Source organism: Coregonus lavaretus (assembly GCF_964263955.1).
Source record: "Coregonus lavaretus genome assembly, contig: HAP1_SCAFFOLD_2586, whole genome shotgun sequence".
Lineage (NCBI taxonomy): Eukaryota > Metazoa > Chordata > Actinopteri > Salmoniformes > Salmonidae > Coregonus > Coregonus lavaretus.
In genome coordinates, this window is record NW_028160884.1 from 27581 (window position 1) to 48120 (window position 20540).

General features: G+C 42.5%; 1 protein-coding gene across 1 annotated transcript in view; it reads left to right on the forward strand.

Moving 5' to 3' along the window:
• Nucleotides 1–20540, forward strand: part of LOC311121354 (poly(rC)-binding protein 4-like) — a 57436-nt gene that overhangs the window by 8256 nt on the left and 28640 nt on the right. The window contains exons 2-4 of the mRNA XM_084195853.1: nucleotides 14090–14281; nucleotides 17667–17690; nucleotides 19720–19752. Coding sequence (XP_084051979.1) covers nucleotides 14174–14281; nucleotides 17667–17690; nucleotides 19720–19752 — 165 coding nt within the window. The 5' untranslated portion in view covers nucleotides 14090–14173. The remainder of the gene's footprint in view (nucleotides 1–14089; nucleotides 14282–17666; nucleotides 17691–19719; nucleotides 19753–20540) is intronic.

Genomic DNA, 20540 nt, shown 5'->3' on the forward strand with positions numbered 1-20540 from the left:
ACATGGAACCCAAAAGGGTTCTACCTTAAAACAAAAGGCTTCTACCTGGAACCAAAGGGGGTTCTTCAAAGGGTTCTCCTACAGGGACAGCCAAAGAACCCTTTTTGGTTCTAGATAGCAATTTTTTTTCAATCCCATATCCCCTGTTGGCTCTGCTACAGGAAATCATGTTCACTGACTTCACTTGCCTGAGAATGAACTCAGATTGCATGTTAAATATAATGCTTCAGTGGGAGCACACAGTGAGCTAAGGCTCATATGGCTAAGGTGGCCAACCAGCAGTACACCAGAGCAGGGCTGCTGGACTCCTCTCTGCGGCAGTAAACTGCCTTAAGTAGCAGGAGGCAGTCAGGGGTCTTGTAACCCTCTCTAGGGGGCTGGGTTTGGCTGGACAGGCAGACACAGTTCCAGATGAATGCTGGATCTGATACGAAGGGAAGGATGGAAGAAGGAAGTCCCCCCTGTGCCGAGGCTTGACCCCTCCCATTAGAAGTGACAGAGACGCTGAGAGATAAAACAGTGGTCTAAGTGACAGAGAAGGAGACAGAGACGCTGAGCGATAAAACACTGGTCTAAGTGACAGAGAAGGAGACAGAGACGCTGAGAGATAAAACAGTGGTCTAAGTGACAGAGAAGGAGACAGAGACGCTGAGAGATAAAACACTGGTCTAAGTGACAGAGAAGGAGACAGAGACGCTGAGAGATAAAACAGTGGTCTAAGTGACAGAGAAGGAGACAGAGACACTGAGAGATAAAACACTGGTCTAAGTGACAGAGAAGGAGACAGAGACGCTGAGAGATAAAACAGTGGTCTAAGTGACAGAGAAGGAGACAGAGACGCTGAGAGATAAAACAGTGGTCTAAGTGACAGAGAAGGAGACAGAGACGCTGAGAGTTAAAACAGTGGTCTATGTGACAGAGAAGGAGACAGAGACGCTGAGAGATAAAACACGGGTCTAAGTGACAGAGAAGGAGACAGAGACGCTGAGAGATAAAACAGTGGTCTAAGTGACAGAGAAGGAGACAGAGACACTGAGAGATAAAACAGTGGTCTATGTGACAGAGAAGGAGACAGAGACGCTGAGAGATAAAACACTGGTCTAAGTGACAGAGAAGGAGACAGAGACGCTAAGAGATAAAACACTGGTCTAAGTGACAGAGAAGAAGACAGAGACGCTGAGAGATAAAACACTGGTCTAAGTGACAGAGAAGGAGACAGAGACGCTGAGAGATAAAACACTGGTCTAAGTGACAGAGAAGGAGACAGAGACGCTGAGAGATAAAACACTGGTCTAAGTGACAGAGAAGGAGACAGAGACGCTGAGAGATAAAACAGTGGTCTTTAATTTCAAGCCTCTTGTTTCTTTTCGCCTTTATCGCTCTCTCTCTCTCTCTCTCTCTCTCTCTCTCTCTCTCTCTCTCTCTCTCTCTCTCTCTCTCTCTCTCTCTCTCTCTCTCTCTCTCTCTCTCTCGCTCTCTCTCTCGCCTCCCTCTGTGGAGAGAAAGTGAAAAGCAGCCATGCTCAAGGAACCTTTTCATCCTTGAGTGGAACTAAATGTCTTTAATGTCTTTAAGTTTAGAACATAGACTTATATTCCACTTTGCTAAAAGATCTCATGGCACTTATCGTAAGATTAGGGGTGTTAACCCCGGTGTACTGGCTAAATTCCCAATCTCATGGTCACCTAATCATCCCCAGCTTCCAATTGGTTCATTCATTTCCCCTGTAACTATTCCCCAGGTTGTTGCTGTAAATGAGAATGTGTTCTCAGTCAATTTACCGGATATGTTTTAGTTTTTTAGATATAATAATATTTTTCATAATTAATAAACACATTTAAAAAATGTTATAAATTGATTTGCATTTTAATGAGGGAAATAAGTATTTGACCCCTCTGCAAAACATGACTTAGTACTTGGTGGCAAAACCCTTGTTGGCAATCACAGAGGTCAGACGTTTCTTGTAGTTGGCCACCAGGTTTGCACACATCTCAGGAGGGATTTTGTCCCACTCCTCTTTGCAGATCTTCTCCAAGTCATTAAGGTTTCGAGGCTGACGTTTGGCAACTCGAACCTTCAGCTCCCTCCACATATTTTCTATGGGATTAAGGTCTGGAGACTGGCTAGGCCACTCCAGGACCTTAATGTGCTTCTTCTTGAGCCACTCCTTTGTTGCCTTGGCCGTGTGTTTTGGGTCATTGTCATGCTGGAATACCCATCCACGACCCATTTTCAATGCCCTGGCTGAGGGAAGGAGGTTCTCACCCAAGATTTGACGGTACATGGCCCCGTCCATCGTCCCTTTGATGCGGTGAAGTTGTCCTGTCCCCTTAGCAGAAAAATAACCCCAAAGCATTTGACGGTGGGGATGGTGTTCTTGGGGTCATAGGCAGCTTTCCTCCTCCTCCAAACACGGCGAGTTGAGTTGATGCCAAAGACCTCGATTTTGGTCTCATCTGACCACAACACTTTCACCCAGTTCTCCTCTGAATCATTCAGATGTTCATTGGCAAACTTCAGATGGGCCTGTATATGTGCTTTCTTGAGCAGGGGGGCCTTGCGGGCGCTGCAGGATTTCAGTCCTTCACGGCGTAGTGTGTTACCAATTGTTTTCTTGGTGACTATGGTCCCAGCTGCCTTGAGATCATTGACAAGATCCTCCCGTGTAGTTCTGGGCTGATTCCTCACCGTTCTCATAATCATTGCAATTCCACGAGGTGAGATCTTGCATGGAGCCCCAGGACGAGGGAGATTGACAGTTCTTTTGTCTTTCTTCCATTTGCGAATAATCGCACCAACTGTTGTCACCTTCTCACCAAGCTGCTTGGCGATGGTCTTGTAGCCCATTCCAGCCTTGTGTAGGTCTACAATCTTGTCCCTGACATCCTTGGAGAGCTCTTTGGTCTTGGCCATGGTGGAGAGTTTGGAATCTGATTGATTGATTGCTTCTGTGGACAGGTGTCTTTTATACAGGTAACAAGCTGAGATTAGGAGCACTCCCTCCTAATCTCAGCTCGTTACCTGTATAAAAGACACCTGGGAGCCAGAAATCTTTCTGATTGAGAGGGGGTCAAATACTTATTTACCTCATTCAAATGCAAATCAATTTATAACATTTTTAAAATGTTTTTTTCTGGATTTTTGTTGTTGTTATTCTGTCTCTCACTGTTCAAATAAACCTACCATTAAAATTATAGACTGATCATTTCTTTGTCAGTGGGCAAATGTACAAAATCAGCAGGAGATCAAATACTTTTTTCCCTCACTGTATATTTGTTTAAGACTACCAAGAAACAACAAGGAGGGGAGGCAGCCTCGGCGGAAGTTGTGACACTCCAATTATGCTGAATATGGCTGGGCATGGCTCAGACATCATTAAGGGCTATGGACAGCTGCAGCTACAGACATGCTGACAGAAAATATAAAATAAGGTTTGGTTTTTGGGTGAAATAGGTTATTTTGACTTGTGTTTCCCAAATGGTGGATCAGGATCTGGACAACCTGTTGGGTTGTAGCCAAAGACTGGGTTGTACCTTTAAGGTTGACATTGCAATGTCAAATTCAATTCCATCACTTTCAGTATGTACCTATAGTACCCAATAGTACCTATGAGAATACAGCCAAAGACAACATCAAAACATCACCATCCTCACTTTGTGTGGCGGATTATCTGTTCCAAAAGTCAACCCTGTCTGAATGAACTCTCCCCCTTTATCGTTGGGTTTTGATTATCCTGTCTCTCCTTCGTAATTAGAGCCTTTATCCTTTCACTCATGTTTGGACCCTACTGCAACACAAAGACAGGCCGGGCATTTTGATGGGTATGAATGATGTCAGAGAAAATGGAGGGAGCGTGTTCCCTATAGACCTCATTAGGGTTTGGAGTGGACGAGTGGTGCCATTAGAACCTAAGTGTCTGTCTGACCACAGTTGTTTGCTGAAGAGAAGCTGGTGGGGTTGGGTACTCTGCTCGCTCTCTAAAACAAGGAGGCGTATACTTTTCTGTTGGTTAATGTGGTGCAGAGGGTTCTCTGACCTTCGGAAAAAGCGATCGCAGTACTACATCATTTAAGACATGAATTATGAATATCTTTCATGCTCTTGCTCTAAAATGTTTTATACATTAATTCACTGGTTGTGCTTTTATTCAGTCATTCATCTTCAGGTTCTGGATTAATTCTGTCAATTCAGTTAACTCTAGAGGTGAATAGAAATTGGGTTATTTTCAATTAATCCCTTGAAATGACTGAAATTGGATTGAAATAGAATGTATCCCTTCCAGCCTTAATGTTGATTATCTGTAGTACTTAAGGCATCATGGCAGTTGCTGTGGCCCCTAGATTACTTTTTCCCTTCTAACATCTCAACAGCTGAGGACCTTGTGATCAAAGCCTATCTTCTCCTGTGTTAAAAGTAGACACCCTCTCCCTTTGTGTGTGTGTGTGTGGTGGTGGTGGTGGTGGTGGGGGGGGGGGGTGTTATCATCATGTATGTGTGGTGTGTGTGAACTGTGAAGTGATCTACCTTGCGCCCTCTGCCCTTACACAACTTGTGTACGCAAGTTGACAACCTTTCCCCTCCATGTGTCTAAGAGGGAAACCCTATCTGATCCCTCTGGACACCCTATACCCCTCACCCTTTATATGTACAGTATGCAGAGGGAACCCTGTTTCCTTCTCTCCATGGTGATGAGGTATGTCCCCATTCCTCACCCCATCTGTTCCCCCTCTGTTCCCCTTGTCCTAGGCCCAGATCCAGAGCCATACCCAGGCCTGCTGTTGTGTTGCTGTGTTAGTGCCGTCTTAGTCTCAGAACAGGTGTCCAATCGGTGAGACAAGTGGGTCAAACAATATTCTTTTCACCTTCAGCAGTCTCTCAGGACACTCCTGGAAACACAGAGACAGAGAGAAGACAATCAGTGTCGAGGGATGGCAGGACAGCTGCTTTTATCTGTCACGTCTTTGATGTTTTTTTTTATCTGTCACGTCTTTGATGTGCGCCCCAAGAAAGGAGGAAAGAAAAAACTATTCTACAAAGAGATCTTTAACTTTTTGTTGAAGGGGCCTGAAAATTAGTAGTTATACTTGTCAGTGTAATAACCAAGAGGAAAGTAACATGTATTTTCGGGTTCTTGGAATGTGTTTAGTGTAACCGGTGTGAAATGGATAGCTAGTTAGTGGTGCGCACTAGTAGCGTTTCAATCGGTGACGTCACTCGCTCTGAGACCTTGAAGTAGTTGTTTCCCTTGCTCTGCAAGGGCCGCGGCTTTTGTGGTGCGACGGGTAACGGTGCTTCGAGGGTGACTGTTGTCAATGTGTGCAGAGGGTCCTTGGTTCAAGCCCAGGTAGGGGCGAGGCGAGGGACGGAAGCAACACTGTACATTAGCATATATGATATTGAAACTTTTTTTGTGACTATTGAGATCATGTAATGAATCACAATTGAACCAATCATCAGACTGTCCAATTAGACAGAGCAACAGCACTGTGTGAGGTTCAACGAACATACAGAGAGACAGACCTGCAGGACTGTGTGGCTGCTATCCACCCTGCCTCCACCCTGTCCTCAACCTGCAGTGCAGTCTGGTACCTCTCTAATGCCCCTGCCCTGAGTTCTGAGTAGATCTGAGTTTTAATTTAGAACAGAGGGGCTCTGTTCATTCTGGAACACTGGTGCTTGGGATTCTGAGAATGGGTTGGTTCAGAGGCTCACCACACCGCCCCCTCGCCTCACAGACATATAGCACATGCCTTGTTATCAGCCCAGAGTGCAGCACATAATGATCCCTCCAACCATTAACTCCTAATGCAATAAAGCGCTAACATTTTAGCCGTGCCCTACAGCATAATGAAGTTAGCGCGCCGTTACGTAAATGTGTGTGCCATGATAATCAGATGTGTTTCGGACCATGATCCAGCATGCACGCAACAGTAAACTCTGCATTTCTTCTCTTTCAAAGATAAGAGAGGGAATGTTTGGTTTTCAGTTCATCTGTAGTCAGCCCTCGGGCCACTATGTTGTGTAACATCTTGGAGATAATTGTGTGAGGCTTTAATATACAGTGGGGGAAAAAAGTATTTAGTCAGCCACCAATTGTGCAAGTTCTCCCACTTAAAAAGATGAGAGAGGCCTGTAATTTTCATCATAGGTACACGTCAACTATGACAGACAAATTGAGAAAAAAAAAAATCCTGAAAATCACATTGTAGGATTGTTAATGAATTTATTTGCAAATTATGGTGGAAAATAAGTATTTGGTCACCTACAAACAAGCAAGATTTCTGGCTCTCACAGACCTGTAACTTATTCTTTAAGAGGCTCCTCTGTCCAACACTCGTTACCTGTATTAATGGCACCTGTTTGAACTTGTTATCAGTATAAAAGACACCTGTCCACAACCTCAAACAGTCACACTCCAAACTCCACTATGGCCAAGACAAAGAGCTGTCAAAGGACACCAGAAACAAAATTGTAGACCTGCACCAGGCTGGGAAGACTGAATCTGCAATAGGTAAGCAGCTTGGTTTGAAGAAATCAACTGTGGGAGCAATTATTAGGAAATGGAAGACATACAAGACCACTGATAATCTCCCTCGATCTGGGGCTCCACGCAAGATCTCACCCCGTGGGGTCAAAATGATCACAAGAACGGTGAGCAAAAATCCCAGAACCACACGGGGGGACCTAGTGAATGACCTGCAGAGAGCTGGGACCAAAGTAACAAAGCCTACCATCAGTAACACACTACGCCGCAAGGGACTCAAATCCTGCAGTGCCAGACGTGTCCCCCTGCTTAAGCCAGTACATGTCCAGGCCCGTCTGAAGTTTGCTAGAGTGCATTTGGATGATCCTGAAGAGGATTGGGAGAATGTCATATGGTCAGATGAAACCAAAATAGAACTTTTTGGTAAAAACTCAACTCGTCGTGTTTGGAGGATAAAGAATGCTGAGTTGCATCCAAAGAACACCATGCCTACTGTGAAGCATGGGGGTGGAAACATCATGCTTTGGGGCTGTTTTTCTGCAAAGGGACCAGGACGACTGATCTGTGTAAAGGAAAGAATGAATGGGGCCATGTATCGTGAGATTTTGATTGAAAACCTCCTTCCATCAGCAAGGGCATTGAAGATGAAACGTGGCTGGGTCTTTCAGCATGATAATGATCCCAAACACACCGCCCAGGCAATGAAGGAGTGGCTTCGTAAGAAGCATTTCAAGGTCCTGGAGTGGCCTAGCCAGTCTCCAGATCTCAACCCCATAGAAAATCTTTGGAGGGAGTTGAAAGTCTGTGTTGCCCAGCGACAGCCCCAAAACATCACTGCTCTAGAGGAGATCTGCATGGAGGAATGGGCCAAAATACCAGCAACAGTGTGTGAAAACCTTGTGAAGACTTACAGAAAACGTTTGACCTGTGTCATTGCCAAAAAAAGGATATATAACAAAGTATTGAGAAACTTTTGTTATTGACCAAATACTTATTTGCCACCATAATTTGCAAATAAAGTCATTAAAAATCCTACAATGTGATTTTCTGGATTTTTTTTTCTCATTTTGTGTGTCATAGTTGACGTGTACCTATGATGATTACAGGCCTCTCTCATCTTTTTAAGTGGGAGAACTTGCACAATTGGTGGCTGACTAAATACTTTTTTTCCCCACTGTAAAGGTGTAAATTAGCCTAGATAATGTTGTCGAGTCGATCCATTGTGTCTCTTTAAAAGCAGATGAAGTTCTTTCTAGCCCAGTACATACCTTATCACCGCCACTCTGCTTTGCTCTCTGGCCGATGCTGAAAGGCCAGCATTACAAGGCTGTGCCGTGGTAATTCATCGGACACCACAGGCTTAGGCAAGTAGCAGCCAAGCTACCACATGATATCAGAGAGGGATGGCGTGTTACGTTTAAAGACCCTCTGCATGCAAACTGTACATAAATAAACAGATAGCTAGCAGCCCTGGCTGTTAAACCTGTCTAGAAATGGCCTCTGAGGAATAGCATTTTGATAAACAGCAGACTCCCTTTGATTAACCATGATCTCCACACATATGACATACCCCAACCTGCCTGCACAAAAACAACATGGACACCCACATGCCGCTCTAAAACAGCTTGAAAAATGTATGAAGTGATTTGAAGAGGCAGGTTAATAAAGAAGGAACCTGCTGGAAGCCGGAGGGAGCGATTGTGTTTCTCAATGATGTCTTCATCAGTAGGCCAGCAGCAGCATACTGGGTATTGAAGGCTAGGTGGAATGCACTTGGCTGACGGTCAGCAGCGTTCCTATTAAAACAAGTGGCCTTGACCAAACAGGGAGGATGGGATATGCGAGCCACTCTACAAGTGCAGAACAGAATCCATATGCAGGGACTGCAGCGTCAGCTGGACTGCTCTGACTTACTCAAAAAACATCATACAAATTAGTATTATTATTAGTGTTAGTGTAGAGGGCTGGGGCTATGTGTGTGCATGTGGACTGTAGTACGGTGCCAGAGTTTGGGTCGATTCTAATTCATTTCAGGAAATGAATACAATTTCATACATCACTTGAAAATACCCATAGAAAAAACATTGTCAATTTCCATTTACTACTTCCTGAAATGGCTGGGTCTGGAATGGCTGGGTCTGAAATGGCTGGGTCTGAAATGGCTGGGTCTGGAATGGCTGGGTCTGGAATGGCTGGGTCTGAAATGGCTGGGTCTGTAATGCCATTGCGTGAATGACTCTGGAGAATAACTCGATAAAGATGATTTATCAAATCACCAAAATAATATGTGGTAATTTCGCAGCTCTTCATTTGCTCTTAGGGATTGTGCGCTTAGTTTGATTACTGCTACTGGTGCAGCAGCCAGCTATTTATATTTTACCAAGCCTGTATTTACTCTGTCTGGGCTGACAACAGTCAGAAACCACCGTAAATCAAGAGGAAACATAAATATCTCCATAAGCTAATTATACACCCTGTGTGCCTAGACTGCTGAGCACCCAGGTGACTCACAATATGTCACAAGAACTGACATGCACGCAGTGTACCCAGTAGTGCACTGTCAGACTGGATTCAGTGGAAAGGCCTCTCATTGGTTGCTGATGTGTTGAACATGTTCTAATCTCTGCACCATCCATTTTACCTGTTTCTTTCTCACTGGTCCTGAAGCTTATCTATTTCTGTGTACAACAGCCTAGTCTTCACATAGTTGGAGCACAGCACATCACATCACATCACAGTACAGCACATCACAGTACAGCACATCGCAGCATAGCACCGTTTTTTAATTAGCTGAAGAACTGAAACAACTGCAAGCTGTAATATAATTAAATGCACTTTTTGAAACCAAAGTGCTATTGTAGCCTTCTATTAAAACGTTTGAAAGGAACAATCATCACATAACCCATGTACCCAAGGACACCATGCCATTTTGGGCTCAGTCTCTCTCCAACCTCTCTGATTATAGGGAAGTCAGCTACCAGTTAATCAAGGGCCAGTCAGTCTCGTCCTGTACTCACTAACACCCACTCGTTGTCTATTAGGGAACAATCTCCCCGCTAGCCAGAGTGGCCTGGAACCCTGCAGCTGACAGCAGCACTGCTAGAAGTCAATAGCCTGCTCACACATTATTCCTTCATCATTATGACTTAGTTATGGATGACCATCGATTTACAATTACCTCAGAAGGATGGGACATTGCTGCTTCATTATCAGGGGGTTGAGATATATTGCTTTATTGTGCACATTTGTATTTGTATTTGTATTTGCATTTGTATTTATTATGGATTCCCATTACTACTCTTCCTGGGGTCCAGCAAAATTATGGCAGTTTATACAATTTAAAAAACATTACAATACATTCACAGATTTCACAACACACTGTGTGCCCTCAGGCCCATATTCCACCACTACCACAAATCTACAGTACAATATCCATGTGTACGTGTGTGTTAATAGTGCGTATGTTGTCGTGTGTATGCATGTGTCTGTGCCTTTGTTTGTGTTGCTTCACAGTCCCCGCTGTTCCATAAGGTGTATTTTTATCTGTTTTTTAAATCTAATTTTACTGTTTGCATCAGTTATTTGATGTGGAATAGAGTTCCATGTAGTCATGGCTCTATGTAGTACTGTGCGCCTCCCATAGTCTGTTCTGGACTTGGGGACTGTGAAGAGACCTCTTGTGGCATGTCATGTGGGGTATGCATGGATGTCCGAGCTGTGCGCCAGCAGCTCAAACAGACAGCTCGGTGCATTCAACATGTCAATACCTCTCATAAATACAAGTAGTAATGAAGTCAATCTCTCCTCCACTTTGAGCCAGGAGAGATTGACATGCATATTATTAATATTAGCTCTCTGTGTACATCCAAGGGCCAGCCGTGCTGCCCTGTTCTGAACCAATTGCAATTTTCCTAAGTCCCTTTTTGTGGCACCTGACCACATGACTGAACAGTAGTCCAGGTGCGACAAAACAAGGGCCTGTAGGACCTGCCTTGTTGATAGTGCTTTTAAGAAGGCAGAATAGCGCTTTATTATGGACAGACTTCTCCCCATCTTAGCTACTGATGTATCAATATGTTTTGACCATGACAGTTTACTATCCAGGGTTACTCCAAGCAGTTTAGTCACCTCAACTTGCTAAATTTCCACATGATTTATTACAAGATTGAGTTGAGGTTTAGTGTTTAGTGAATGATTTGTCCTAAATACAATGCTTTTAGTTTTAGAAATATTTAAGACTAAGTTATTCCTTGCCACCCACTCTGAAACTAACTGCAACACTTAACAAAGCTCTTTGTTAAGTGTTGCAGTCATTTCAGTCGCTGTAGTACCTGACATGTATAGTGTTGAGTCATCCATAGACACAGTGGCTTTACTCAAAGCCAGTGGCATGTCATTAGTAAAGATTGAAAAAAGTAAGGGGCATAGACAGCTGCCCTGGGGAATTCCAGATTCTACTTGGATTATGTTGGAGAGACTTCCATTAAAGAACACCCTATGTGTTCTGTTAGACAGGTAACTCTTTATCCACAATATAGCAGGGGGTGTAAAGCCATAACACATACGTTTTTACAGCAGCAGACCATGATCGATAATGTCAAAAGCCGCACTGAAGTCTAACAAAACAGCCCCCACAATCATTTATCATCAATTTATCTCAGCCAATCATCAGTCATTTGTGTAAGTGCTTGTTGAATGCCTTTCCCTATAAGCATGCTGAAAGTTTGTAGACAATTTGTTTACTGTAAAATAGCATTGTATCTGATCAAACACTATTTTTTCCAAAAGTTTACTAAGGGTTGGTAACAGACTGATTGGTCGGCTATTTGAGCCAGTAAAAGGGGCTTTACTATTCTTAGGTAGCGGAATGACTTTTGCTTCCCTCCAAGCCTGGGGCACACACTTTCTAGTAGGCTTAATAAGAGCGTCTGCTAAATGACTAAAATGTATTGTAAAATGCTTAAATTCAAAATATGTCAAATAGCAGTGGCAATATCGTACGCTATTATCCTCAGTAATTTTCCATCCAAGTTGTCAGACCCCGGTGGCTTGTCATTGTTGATAGACAACAATAATTTTTTCACCTCTTCCACACTCACTTTACGGAATTCAAAATTACAACGCTTGTCTTTCATAATTTGGTCAGATATACACTAACGTTCAAAAGTTTGGGGTCACTTAGATATTTACTTGTTTTTGAAAGAAAAGATTGATCAGAAATACAGTGTCGACATTGTTTATGTTGTAAATGGCTATTGTAGCTGGAAATGGCAGATTTTTTATGGAAAATCTACATAGGCGTACAGAGGCCCATTATCAGCAACCATCAGTCCTGTGTTCCAATGGCACGTTGTGTATGCTAATCCAAGTTTATCATTTTAAAAGGATAATTGAACATTAGAAAACCCTTTTGCAATTAAGTTAGCACAGCTGAAAACTGTTGTGCTGATTAAAGAAGCAATAAAACTGGCCTTCTTGAGACTAGTTGAGTATCTGGAGCATCAGCAATTGTGGGTTCGATTACAGGCTCAAAATGGCCAGAAACAAAGAACTTTCTTCTGAAAATCGTCAGTCTATTCTTGTTCTGAGAAATGAAGGCTATTGCATGCGAGAAATTGCCAAGAAACTGAAGATCTTGTACAACGCTGTGTACTACTCCCTTCACAGAACAGCGCAAACTGGCTCTAACCAAAATAGAAAGAGGAGTGGGAGGCCCCGGTGCACAACTGAGCAAGAGGACAAATACATTAGAGGGTCTAGTTTGAGAAACAGATGCCTTACAGGTCCTCAACTGGCAGCTTCATTAAATAGTACCCGCAAAACACCAGTCTCAATGTCAACAGTGAAGAGGCGACTCCGGGATGCTGACCTTCTAGGCAGAGTTGCAAAGAAAAGGCCATATCTCAGACTGGCCAATAAAATTAAAAGATTAAGATGGGCAAAAGAACACAGCAGGTCAGCATCCCGGAGTCGCCTCTTTACTGTTGACGTTGAGACTGGTGTTTTGCGGGTACTATTTAATGAAGCTGCCAGTTGAGGACCTGCGAGGCGTCTGTTTCTCAAACTAGACACTCTAAAATGTATTTGTCCTCTTGCTCAGTTGTGCACCAGGGCCTTCCACTCCTCTTTCTATTCTGATTAGAGCCAGTTTGCGCTGTTCTGTGAAGGGAGTAGTATTTAATTGCTTCTTCAGTTTTATTGCTTCTTTAATCAGCACAACAGTTTGCAAAAGGGTTTTCTAATTATCAATTAGCCTTTTAAAATGATAAACTTGGATTAGCAAACACAACGTGCCATTGGAACACAGGACTGATGGTTGCTGATAATGGGCCTCTGTACGCCTATGTATATATTCCATAAAAAATCAGCCGTTTCCAGCTACAATAGCCATTTATAACATTAACAATGTCTACACTGTATTTCTGATCAATTAGATGTTATTTTAATGGACAACAAAATTGCTTTTCTTTTGAAAACAAGGACATTTCTAAGTGACCCCAAACTTTTGAACGGTAGTGTACTTGGATGTGTAGTGTCAGCGTTTGTTGCTGGCATGTCATGCCTAAATTTGCTAATCTTGCCAATGAAAAAATCATTAAAGTAGTTGGCAATATCATTTGGTTTTGTGATGAATGAGCCATCTGATTCAATGAATGATGGAGCTGAGTTTGCCTTTCTTCCCAAAATGTCATTTAAGGTGCTCCAAAGCTTTTTACTATCATTCTTTATGTCATTTATCTTTGTTTCATAGTGTAGTTTCTTCTTCTTTTTATTCAGTTTAGTCACATGATATCTCAATTTGCAATACGTTTGCCAATCGGTTGTGCAGCCAGACTTACCTGCCATTCCTTTTGCCTCATCCCTCTCAACCATACAATTTTTCAATTCCTCATCAATCCACGGGGATGGGCAAACCTTACATTCAGCAGGATATTGTGAACTTGTTTGAGCTTTATGCTGTCCTCAATGCCCTGTTCGGTTAGTAATGGTAACCTTAGAGATAGACAACTATCTGCATACTGTATTCACTTTCTGTGAAGCCCACGATACAGCTGTGCAGTGGGTTAGACCTTGAACAGCTACAGAAAGCACAATGGCCATGGAGCAGGACTCACTGAGAGTGACTGATTTGAATTCAACACTCTGAATTCAGATTCTGTTTCAAGCATCCTGCATTGTGAGATTGAGATGTGATGGTGGCTCTGCCTTGGGTATGTCTTGTCATGCAAACAGGATATTTTCTCCATTGACTTCCTATTGCAAAGTGACATTCTAGTTGATATCACATCATTCAAATGTTGAGGTAAAACATCACAACAAATGAGTAAGAGTGTTTGTATTGAAATCTAGTTGTATTGATACCAAACAGAGTAATTGTATGGGAATAACTGGAAATATATGAGTAATTGTATGGGAATAACTGGGAATATATAAGAGTAATTGTATGGGAATAACTGGGAATATGTAAGAGTAATTGGATGGAAATAACTGGGAATATATAAGGGTAATTGTATGGGAAGAGTGTTTGTATTGAAATCTAGTTGTATTGATACCGAACAGGTATCAAGTCTAACGTATGGCATTTTCTTTACTTTGTCTCAGCAGAGCTTTGAAGGACTGGGGAGTGACAGAGAAGAGAGAGAGCAGCAGTCTTCATCTGACAGCGTGTCCATTGGATGAGCTTTGTTCATGCGTCTCCCTGTGTGCAACTCCCATATCACTATGAACTGTGAGCAGGACTTTGGAGACGGGGTCCTGGGTGTGACCCTCACACTCCGACTGCTCATGCACGGCAAGGTACAGTTTGAGTGGATGGGAATAACTAGGAATATATAAGAGTAATTGTATGGTAATAACTGGGAATATATAAGAGTAATTGTATGGGAATAACTGGGAATATATAAGAGGAATTGTATGGGAATAACTGGGAATATATAAGAGGAATTGTATGGGAAGAACTGGGAATATATAAGAGTAATTGTATGGGAATAACTGGGAATATATAAGAGTAATTGTATGGGAATAACTGGGAATATATAAGAGTAATTGTATGGGAATAACTGGGAATATATAAGAGGCATTGTATGGGAAGAACTAGGAATATATAAGAGTAATTGTATGGGAATAACTGGGAATATATAAGAGGAATTGTATGGGAATAACTGGGAATATATAAGAGGAATTGTATGGGAATAACTGGGAATATATAAGAGGAATTGTATGGGAATAACTGGGAATATATAAGAGTAATTGTATGGGAATAACTGGGAATATATAAGAGTAATTGTATGGGAAGAACTGGGAATATATAAGACTAATTGTATGGGAATAACTGGGAATATATAAGAGGAATTGTATGGGAATAACTGTACAGTGAGGGAAAAAAGTATTTGATCCCCTGCTGATTTTGTACGTTTGCCCACTGACAAAGACATGATCAGTCTATAATAAAAACAAAAAAATCCAGAGAAACGCATGTCAAAAATTTTATGAATTGATTTGCATTTTAATGAGGGAAATAAGTATTTGACCCCTCTGCAAAACATGACTTAGTACTTGGTGGCAAAACCCTTGTTGGCAATCACAGAGGTCAGACGTTTCTTGTAATTGGCCACCAGGTTTGCACACATCTCAGGAGGGATTTTGTCCCACTCCTCTTTGCAGATCTTCTCCAAGTCATTAAGGTTTCGAGGCTGACGTTTGGCAACTCGAACCTTCAGCTCCCTCCACATATTTTCTATGGGATTAAGGTCTGGAGACTGGCTAGGCCACTCCAGGACCTTAATGTGCTTCTTCTTGAGCCACTCCTTTGTTGCCTTGGCCGTGTGTTTTGGGTCATTGTCATGCTGGAATACCCATCCACGACCCATTTTCAATGCCCTGGCTGAGGGAAGGAGGTTCTCACCCAAGATTTGACGGTACATGGCCCCGTCCATCGTCCCTTTGATGTGGTGAAGTTGTCCTGTCCCCTTAGCAGAAAAACACCCCCAAAGCAAAATGTTTCCACCTCAATGTTTGAAGGTGGGGATGGTGTTCTTGGGGTCATAGGCAGCATTCCTCCTCCTCCAAACACGGCGAGTTGAGTTGATGCCAAAGAGCTCCATTTTGGTCTCATCTGACCACAACACTTTCACCCAGTTCTCCTCTGAATCATTCAGATGTTCATTGGCAAATTTATGACGGGCCTGTGTATGTGCTTTCTTGAGCAGGGGGACCTTGCAGGCGCTGCAGGATTTCAGTCCTTCACGGCGTAGTGTGTTACCAATTGTTTTCTTGGTGACTATGGTCCCAGCTGACTTGAGATCATTGACAAGATCCTGCTGTGTAGTTCTGGGCTGATTCCTCACCGTTCTCATGATCATTGCAACTCCACGAGGTGAGATCTTGCATGGAGCCCCAGGCCGAGGGAGATTGACAGGTCTTTTGTGTTTCTTCCATTTGAGAATAATCAAACCAACTGTTGTCACCTTCTCACCAAGCTGCTTGGCAATGGTCTTGTAGCCCATTCCAGCCTTGTGTAGGTCTACAATCTTGTCCCTGACATACTTGGAGAGCTCTTTGGTCTTGGCCATGGTGGAGAGTTTGGAATCTGATTGATTTATTGCTTCTGTGGACAGGTGTCTTTTATGCAGGTAACAAACTGAGATTAGGAGCACTCCCTTTAAGAGTGTGCTCCTAATCTCAGCTCGTTACCTGTATAAAAGACACCTGGGAGCCAGAAATCTTTCTGATTGAGAGGGGGTCAAATACTTATTTCCCTCATTAAAATGCAAAATCATGCAACATTTTTGACATGCGTTTTTCTGGATTTTCTTGTTTGTTATTCTGTCTCTCACTGTTCAAATAAACCTACCATTAAAATTATAGACTGATCATTTCTTTGTCAGTGGGCAAACGTACAAAATCAGCAGGGGATCAAATACTTTTTCCCCTCACTGTAGCTATATAGAAATGAATGCTTAGGGATTAGTTAAAGTATTCGGATTCAAATGTTGGATTTTAAGAATGTAATTTTGTAATATACATTTCCCTCCTGACTTGTGTTCCTGCTCTTCTTTGTCTGTAGAATGTAAATAATACAAATGACAGATTTGGTTAAGACAGTATACTGTATACAGTACAGGAGGTTGGTGGCACCTTCATTGGGGAGAACGGGCTTATGGTAATGACTGGAGCGGAATCAGTGGAATGGTAGAGAATACATAAAATACATGGTTTCCAGGTGTTTGATGCCATTCCATTTGCTCCGTTCCGGCCATTATTATGAGCCTTTCTCCCCTCAGCTGCCTCCAGAGAGCTCCGAAAGTATTGGGACAGTGACACATTTTTTGTTGTTTCATTCAGGACTATGTTTCTAAACACTTCTACATTAATGTGGATGCAGCCATGATTACGGAATGTCTTGAATGAATTGTGAATAATGATTGAGAAAGTTACAGACGCACAAATATCATACCCCCAAGACATGCTAACCTCTCACCATTACAATAACAGTGGAGGTTAGCATTTTATGGGGGGTATGATATTTGTGCATCTGTAACTTTCTCACTCATAATTATTCACAATTCATTCAGGATTATCCGTAATCATGGTAGCGTCCACATTAATGTAGAAGTGTTTAGTAACATAGTCTATTCTTATTTACAATAAAAGTAAATAAATTATTTACCATCCATTTATATTGGCACAAAATAATCTGAAACACAATCAAAACAAATGGCAAATGCATCCAACAAGTTTGTAGAGTCACAAGCTTGGTGTAATCATTGCATGCTAGGAATATGGGACCAAATACTCAACTTTTTACTACTTTAATACACGTAAGTTAATTTGTCCCAATACTTTTGGTCACCTAAAGTGGGGGGACTATGTACAACATGTGCTGTAATTTCTAAACGGTTCACCCGATATGGATGAAAATACCCACAAATTAAAGCTGACAGTCTGCACTTTAACCTCATAGTTATTGTGTTATTTCAAATCCAAAGTGCTGGAGTACAGAGTCAGAATAACAAAAACTGTGTCACTGTCCCAATACTTTTGGAGCTCAATGTATGTCGATTTAGCACATAAAGAGGTTGTTGGTGATAGGAGTCTCTGGAAAGCAGAGGTAGATATTTCTAAGAATCTTGTATTTCTTTAATTTATGAATGTATATTTGTTTTATCCCTGGTATTTGTAGGAGGTTGGCAGCATCATAGGCAAGGTGAGAAGGATTATCTTTTTCTTCCATCATATACATGGTAGTCCCCTGTAGCTCAGTTGGTAGAGCATGGCGCTTGCAACGCCAGGGTTGTGGGTTCGTTTCCCATGGGGGGCAAGAATGAAAAATGTATGCACTCACTAACTGTAAGTCTCCCTGGATAAGAGCGTCTACTAAATAACTAAAATGTAAATGTAATGTTATGTATAGCTCTTATCTGAAGACATACAGTATTCAGAGAGGCTTTCTGATCCAAGACATGCTGTTATCACAAGGGATGGCTATTTTCAGATCAATGAAGACATTTTCTAGAATTAGATTAATATTGTACTAGCAAAAGTGATGTGAATTATCCTCCATTAAAAATAGACGCTTCAAACCATGCCATTTTGTAAGTGTTCATAAACCAATCTATATGGAAGGATTTTTCTAATGTCATTCCATTCTACTTTAAAAGCAAAACAGACATAAGGCCTCCTGACACACAATTTGCTGACTGTAAATGTAATTGCCTTAAACCAAGCCACTTAAGACCCTCTCTATCCCCTAATGTAATACAGTAATCCATCAAACAGAAACATTAGTACGTTGACTGCAAACCTCCGGTTGAAACGGAGCTCCGAAAGGCATATTACTGTCTGCCCGTTTAGTGTCTGCTATAGGAGGGGGTGTAGGCTGCGCTTTACCAGTTTAGTGTCTACTAGGAGGGGGTGTAGGCTGCTCTCTACCCCCTCGCTGGCTCCCACTTGCCCTGCAGCCTTGCACTGTAATAGAACAGGTTGAGAGAGAGAGAGAGAGAGAGAGAGAGAGAGAGAGAGAGAGAGAGAGAGAGAGAGAGAGAGAGAGAGAGAGAGAGAGAGAGAGAGAGAGAGAGAGAGAGAGAGAGAGAGAGAGAGAGAGAGAGAGAGAGAGAGAGAGAGAGAGAGAGAGAGAGAGAGAGAGAGAGAGAGAGAGAGCGAGAGAGAGAAAGAGAGAGAGAGAGAGAGAGAGAGAGAGAGAGAGAGAGAGAGAGAGAGAGAGAGAGAGAGAGAGAGAGAGAAGGATGAGAGGGATAAAGAAATATGGAGAGAGCGAGAGAAGGGGAGAGAGAGAGAGCGAGAGAGGGAGGGGGGGGGGACCAACACAGAGGGGATGAGAGATTGAGAAAAAGAGGGGATAAGAAAGAGGGGCGAGAGAAAAGACAGAGACTGACAAAGAGGAAAAGGGGATACAGAGGGATGGAGAGGGGGTGGGAGGCCGAGAAATGCTGTGTTTGGCACATGCCGTCCTGTAACCAGGCTCTCCATCCAAAGCACTTGTGTTAATAACTCCCTTCCCCTTTCTCTCATTCCTCATCTCTATCTCTGCTAGCCTGCAGAACCACACCTTCTAAAATATCCCAAATTACACACTAGCATACTATTTAGAATGAAATAACAATGTGGCTAAGTACACAAAATAGTATGGTAGTGTTTTTATTAGAACACATCCGGTTGTCAATGTCATAGGCGTAGGTGGTAGAATCATTTGGAGAAGGGAGGCGAGAGTGATGGGCTGAGGCCATCATAAAAGTGACAGATGGGGAGGCAATCTAAAGCTGACAGAGGATGTATGACAGAGGTGTGACTTAATTCTACTCCTGAGCCTGGGTGGCGTGCCGGGCAGGCTGGCTGGATGCGGGCCACACAGAAAGGATCTCATAAGGACAGGACAGACATTAAGAGTTGAGACTAGAAGAGTAGAGGGCTATAGATGTGAACATAAAGGAACCGATTGAAGTGAAAATGGATACATATTTTAGACATTTCAGATGTGGATGGGATGAGAATACTGTGTGTCAGCATTGTGCTATCCATCTCAGATTGATAGAGGATTCTACTTTTCTATACCATGTTAGCTCAGATGACTTTTCAATGAAGGGGAAATGTAGTCAATGTGAAGAAAAGTATCATTTTAACAGGGATTTGAAGTACAGACAGATTTCAATCTGCAGGTTGAGGACACTACTACACACACCTCACTTCAACGTTGTCCTTCATCTTCTCTTTCCCAGAAAGGAGAGACGGTGAAAAGAATACGAGAAGAGGTATGTTACCAGCTTCTTATCTATCACCACTGTTCATTATCTGTGTAAGACTACTCTACATCACCATAATCCATGCAAAGTAGAGCCTGTCATGGGTAGATGAAACACATGTATGTCAACTTGCTCCAAAGCTATCAGTATCACATCTTGTTTCTGCCTCAATATGCATTCAATATGCAATCTTTATTTTCCAGTTATTGTGTAGACCAGAAGGTTATAGTTCAAGGCAAAACATAATCAGACTGGAGACAGTGTCTAATATTGGTTGTGTTGCATTAATATTAAACTCAATCCCTCTCTGGATGTTTGGGAAGAGTGACTGGGATAGCATACAGAACAGCCACATAGTCTGACCTGCCTATTGGCCACTGGTGGCTTCTTCTCTTTCAATTAAAAATCTCTCCCTTTTTCGCACTCTCTCTCCCTCATCCCTCTTTCTCTGTTTCTGCCTCTGTGTCAAAATCTCTTTCTTTCTTTCTCTCTATCTGTCTTTCCCTCTCCCCCCTTTTCTCTGTCTCTGTCTGTCCCTGTCAAGCTTTCTCAACCACCCTCTCTCCCCATTTCTCAGTTTGTCTCCTCCCCCTCTTTCTCTCCTTTATGTCTCTTCTATTTCCCCCTCATAAACGTTGAGGCTGCAGTTGATCTGATGGCACTTGATTAACTCCTTGTATAAAAAGTAATTTGATTGCCATTATGTTGGTTCTCGTCCCTCTGACTCCTGGTGCAAAACTATTATGTTGTACTTTATGAAGCAGAATGCTAACCAGAGGGGTGGTTAGACTGGGTGA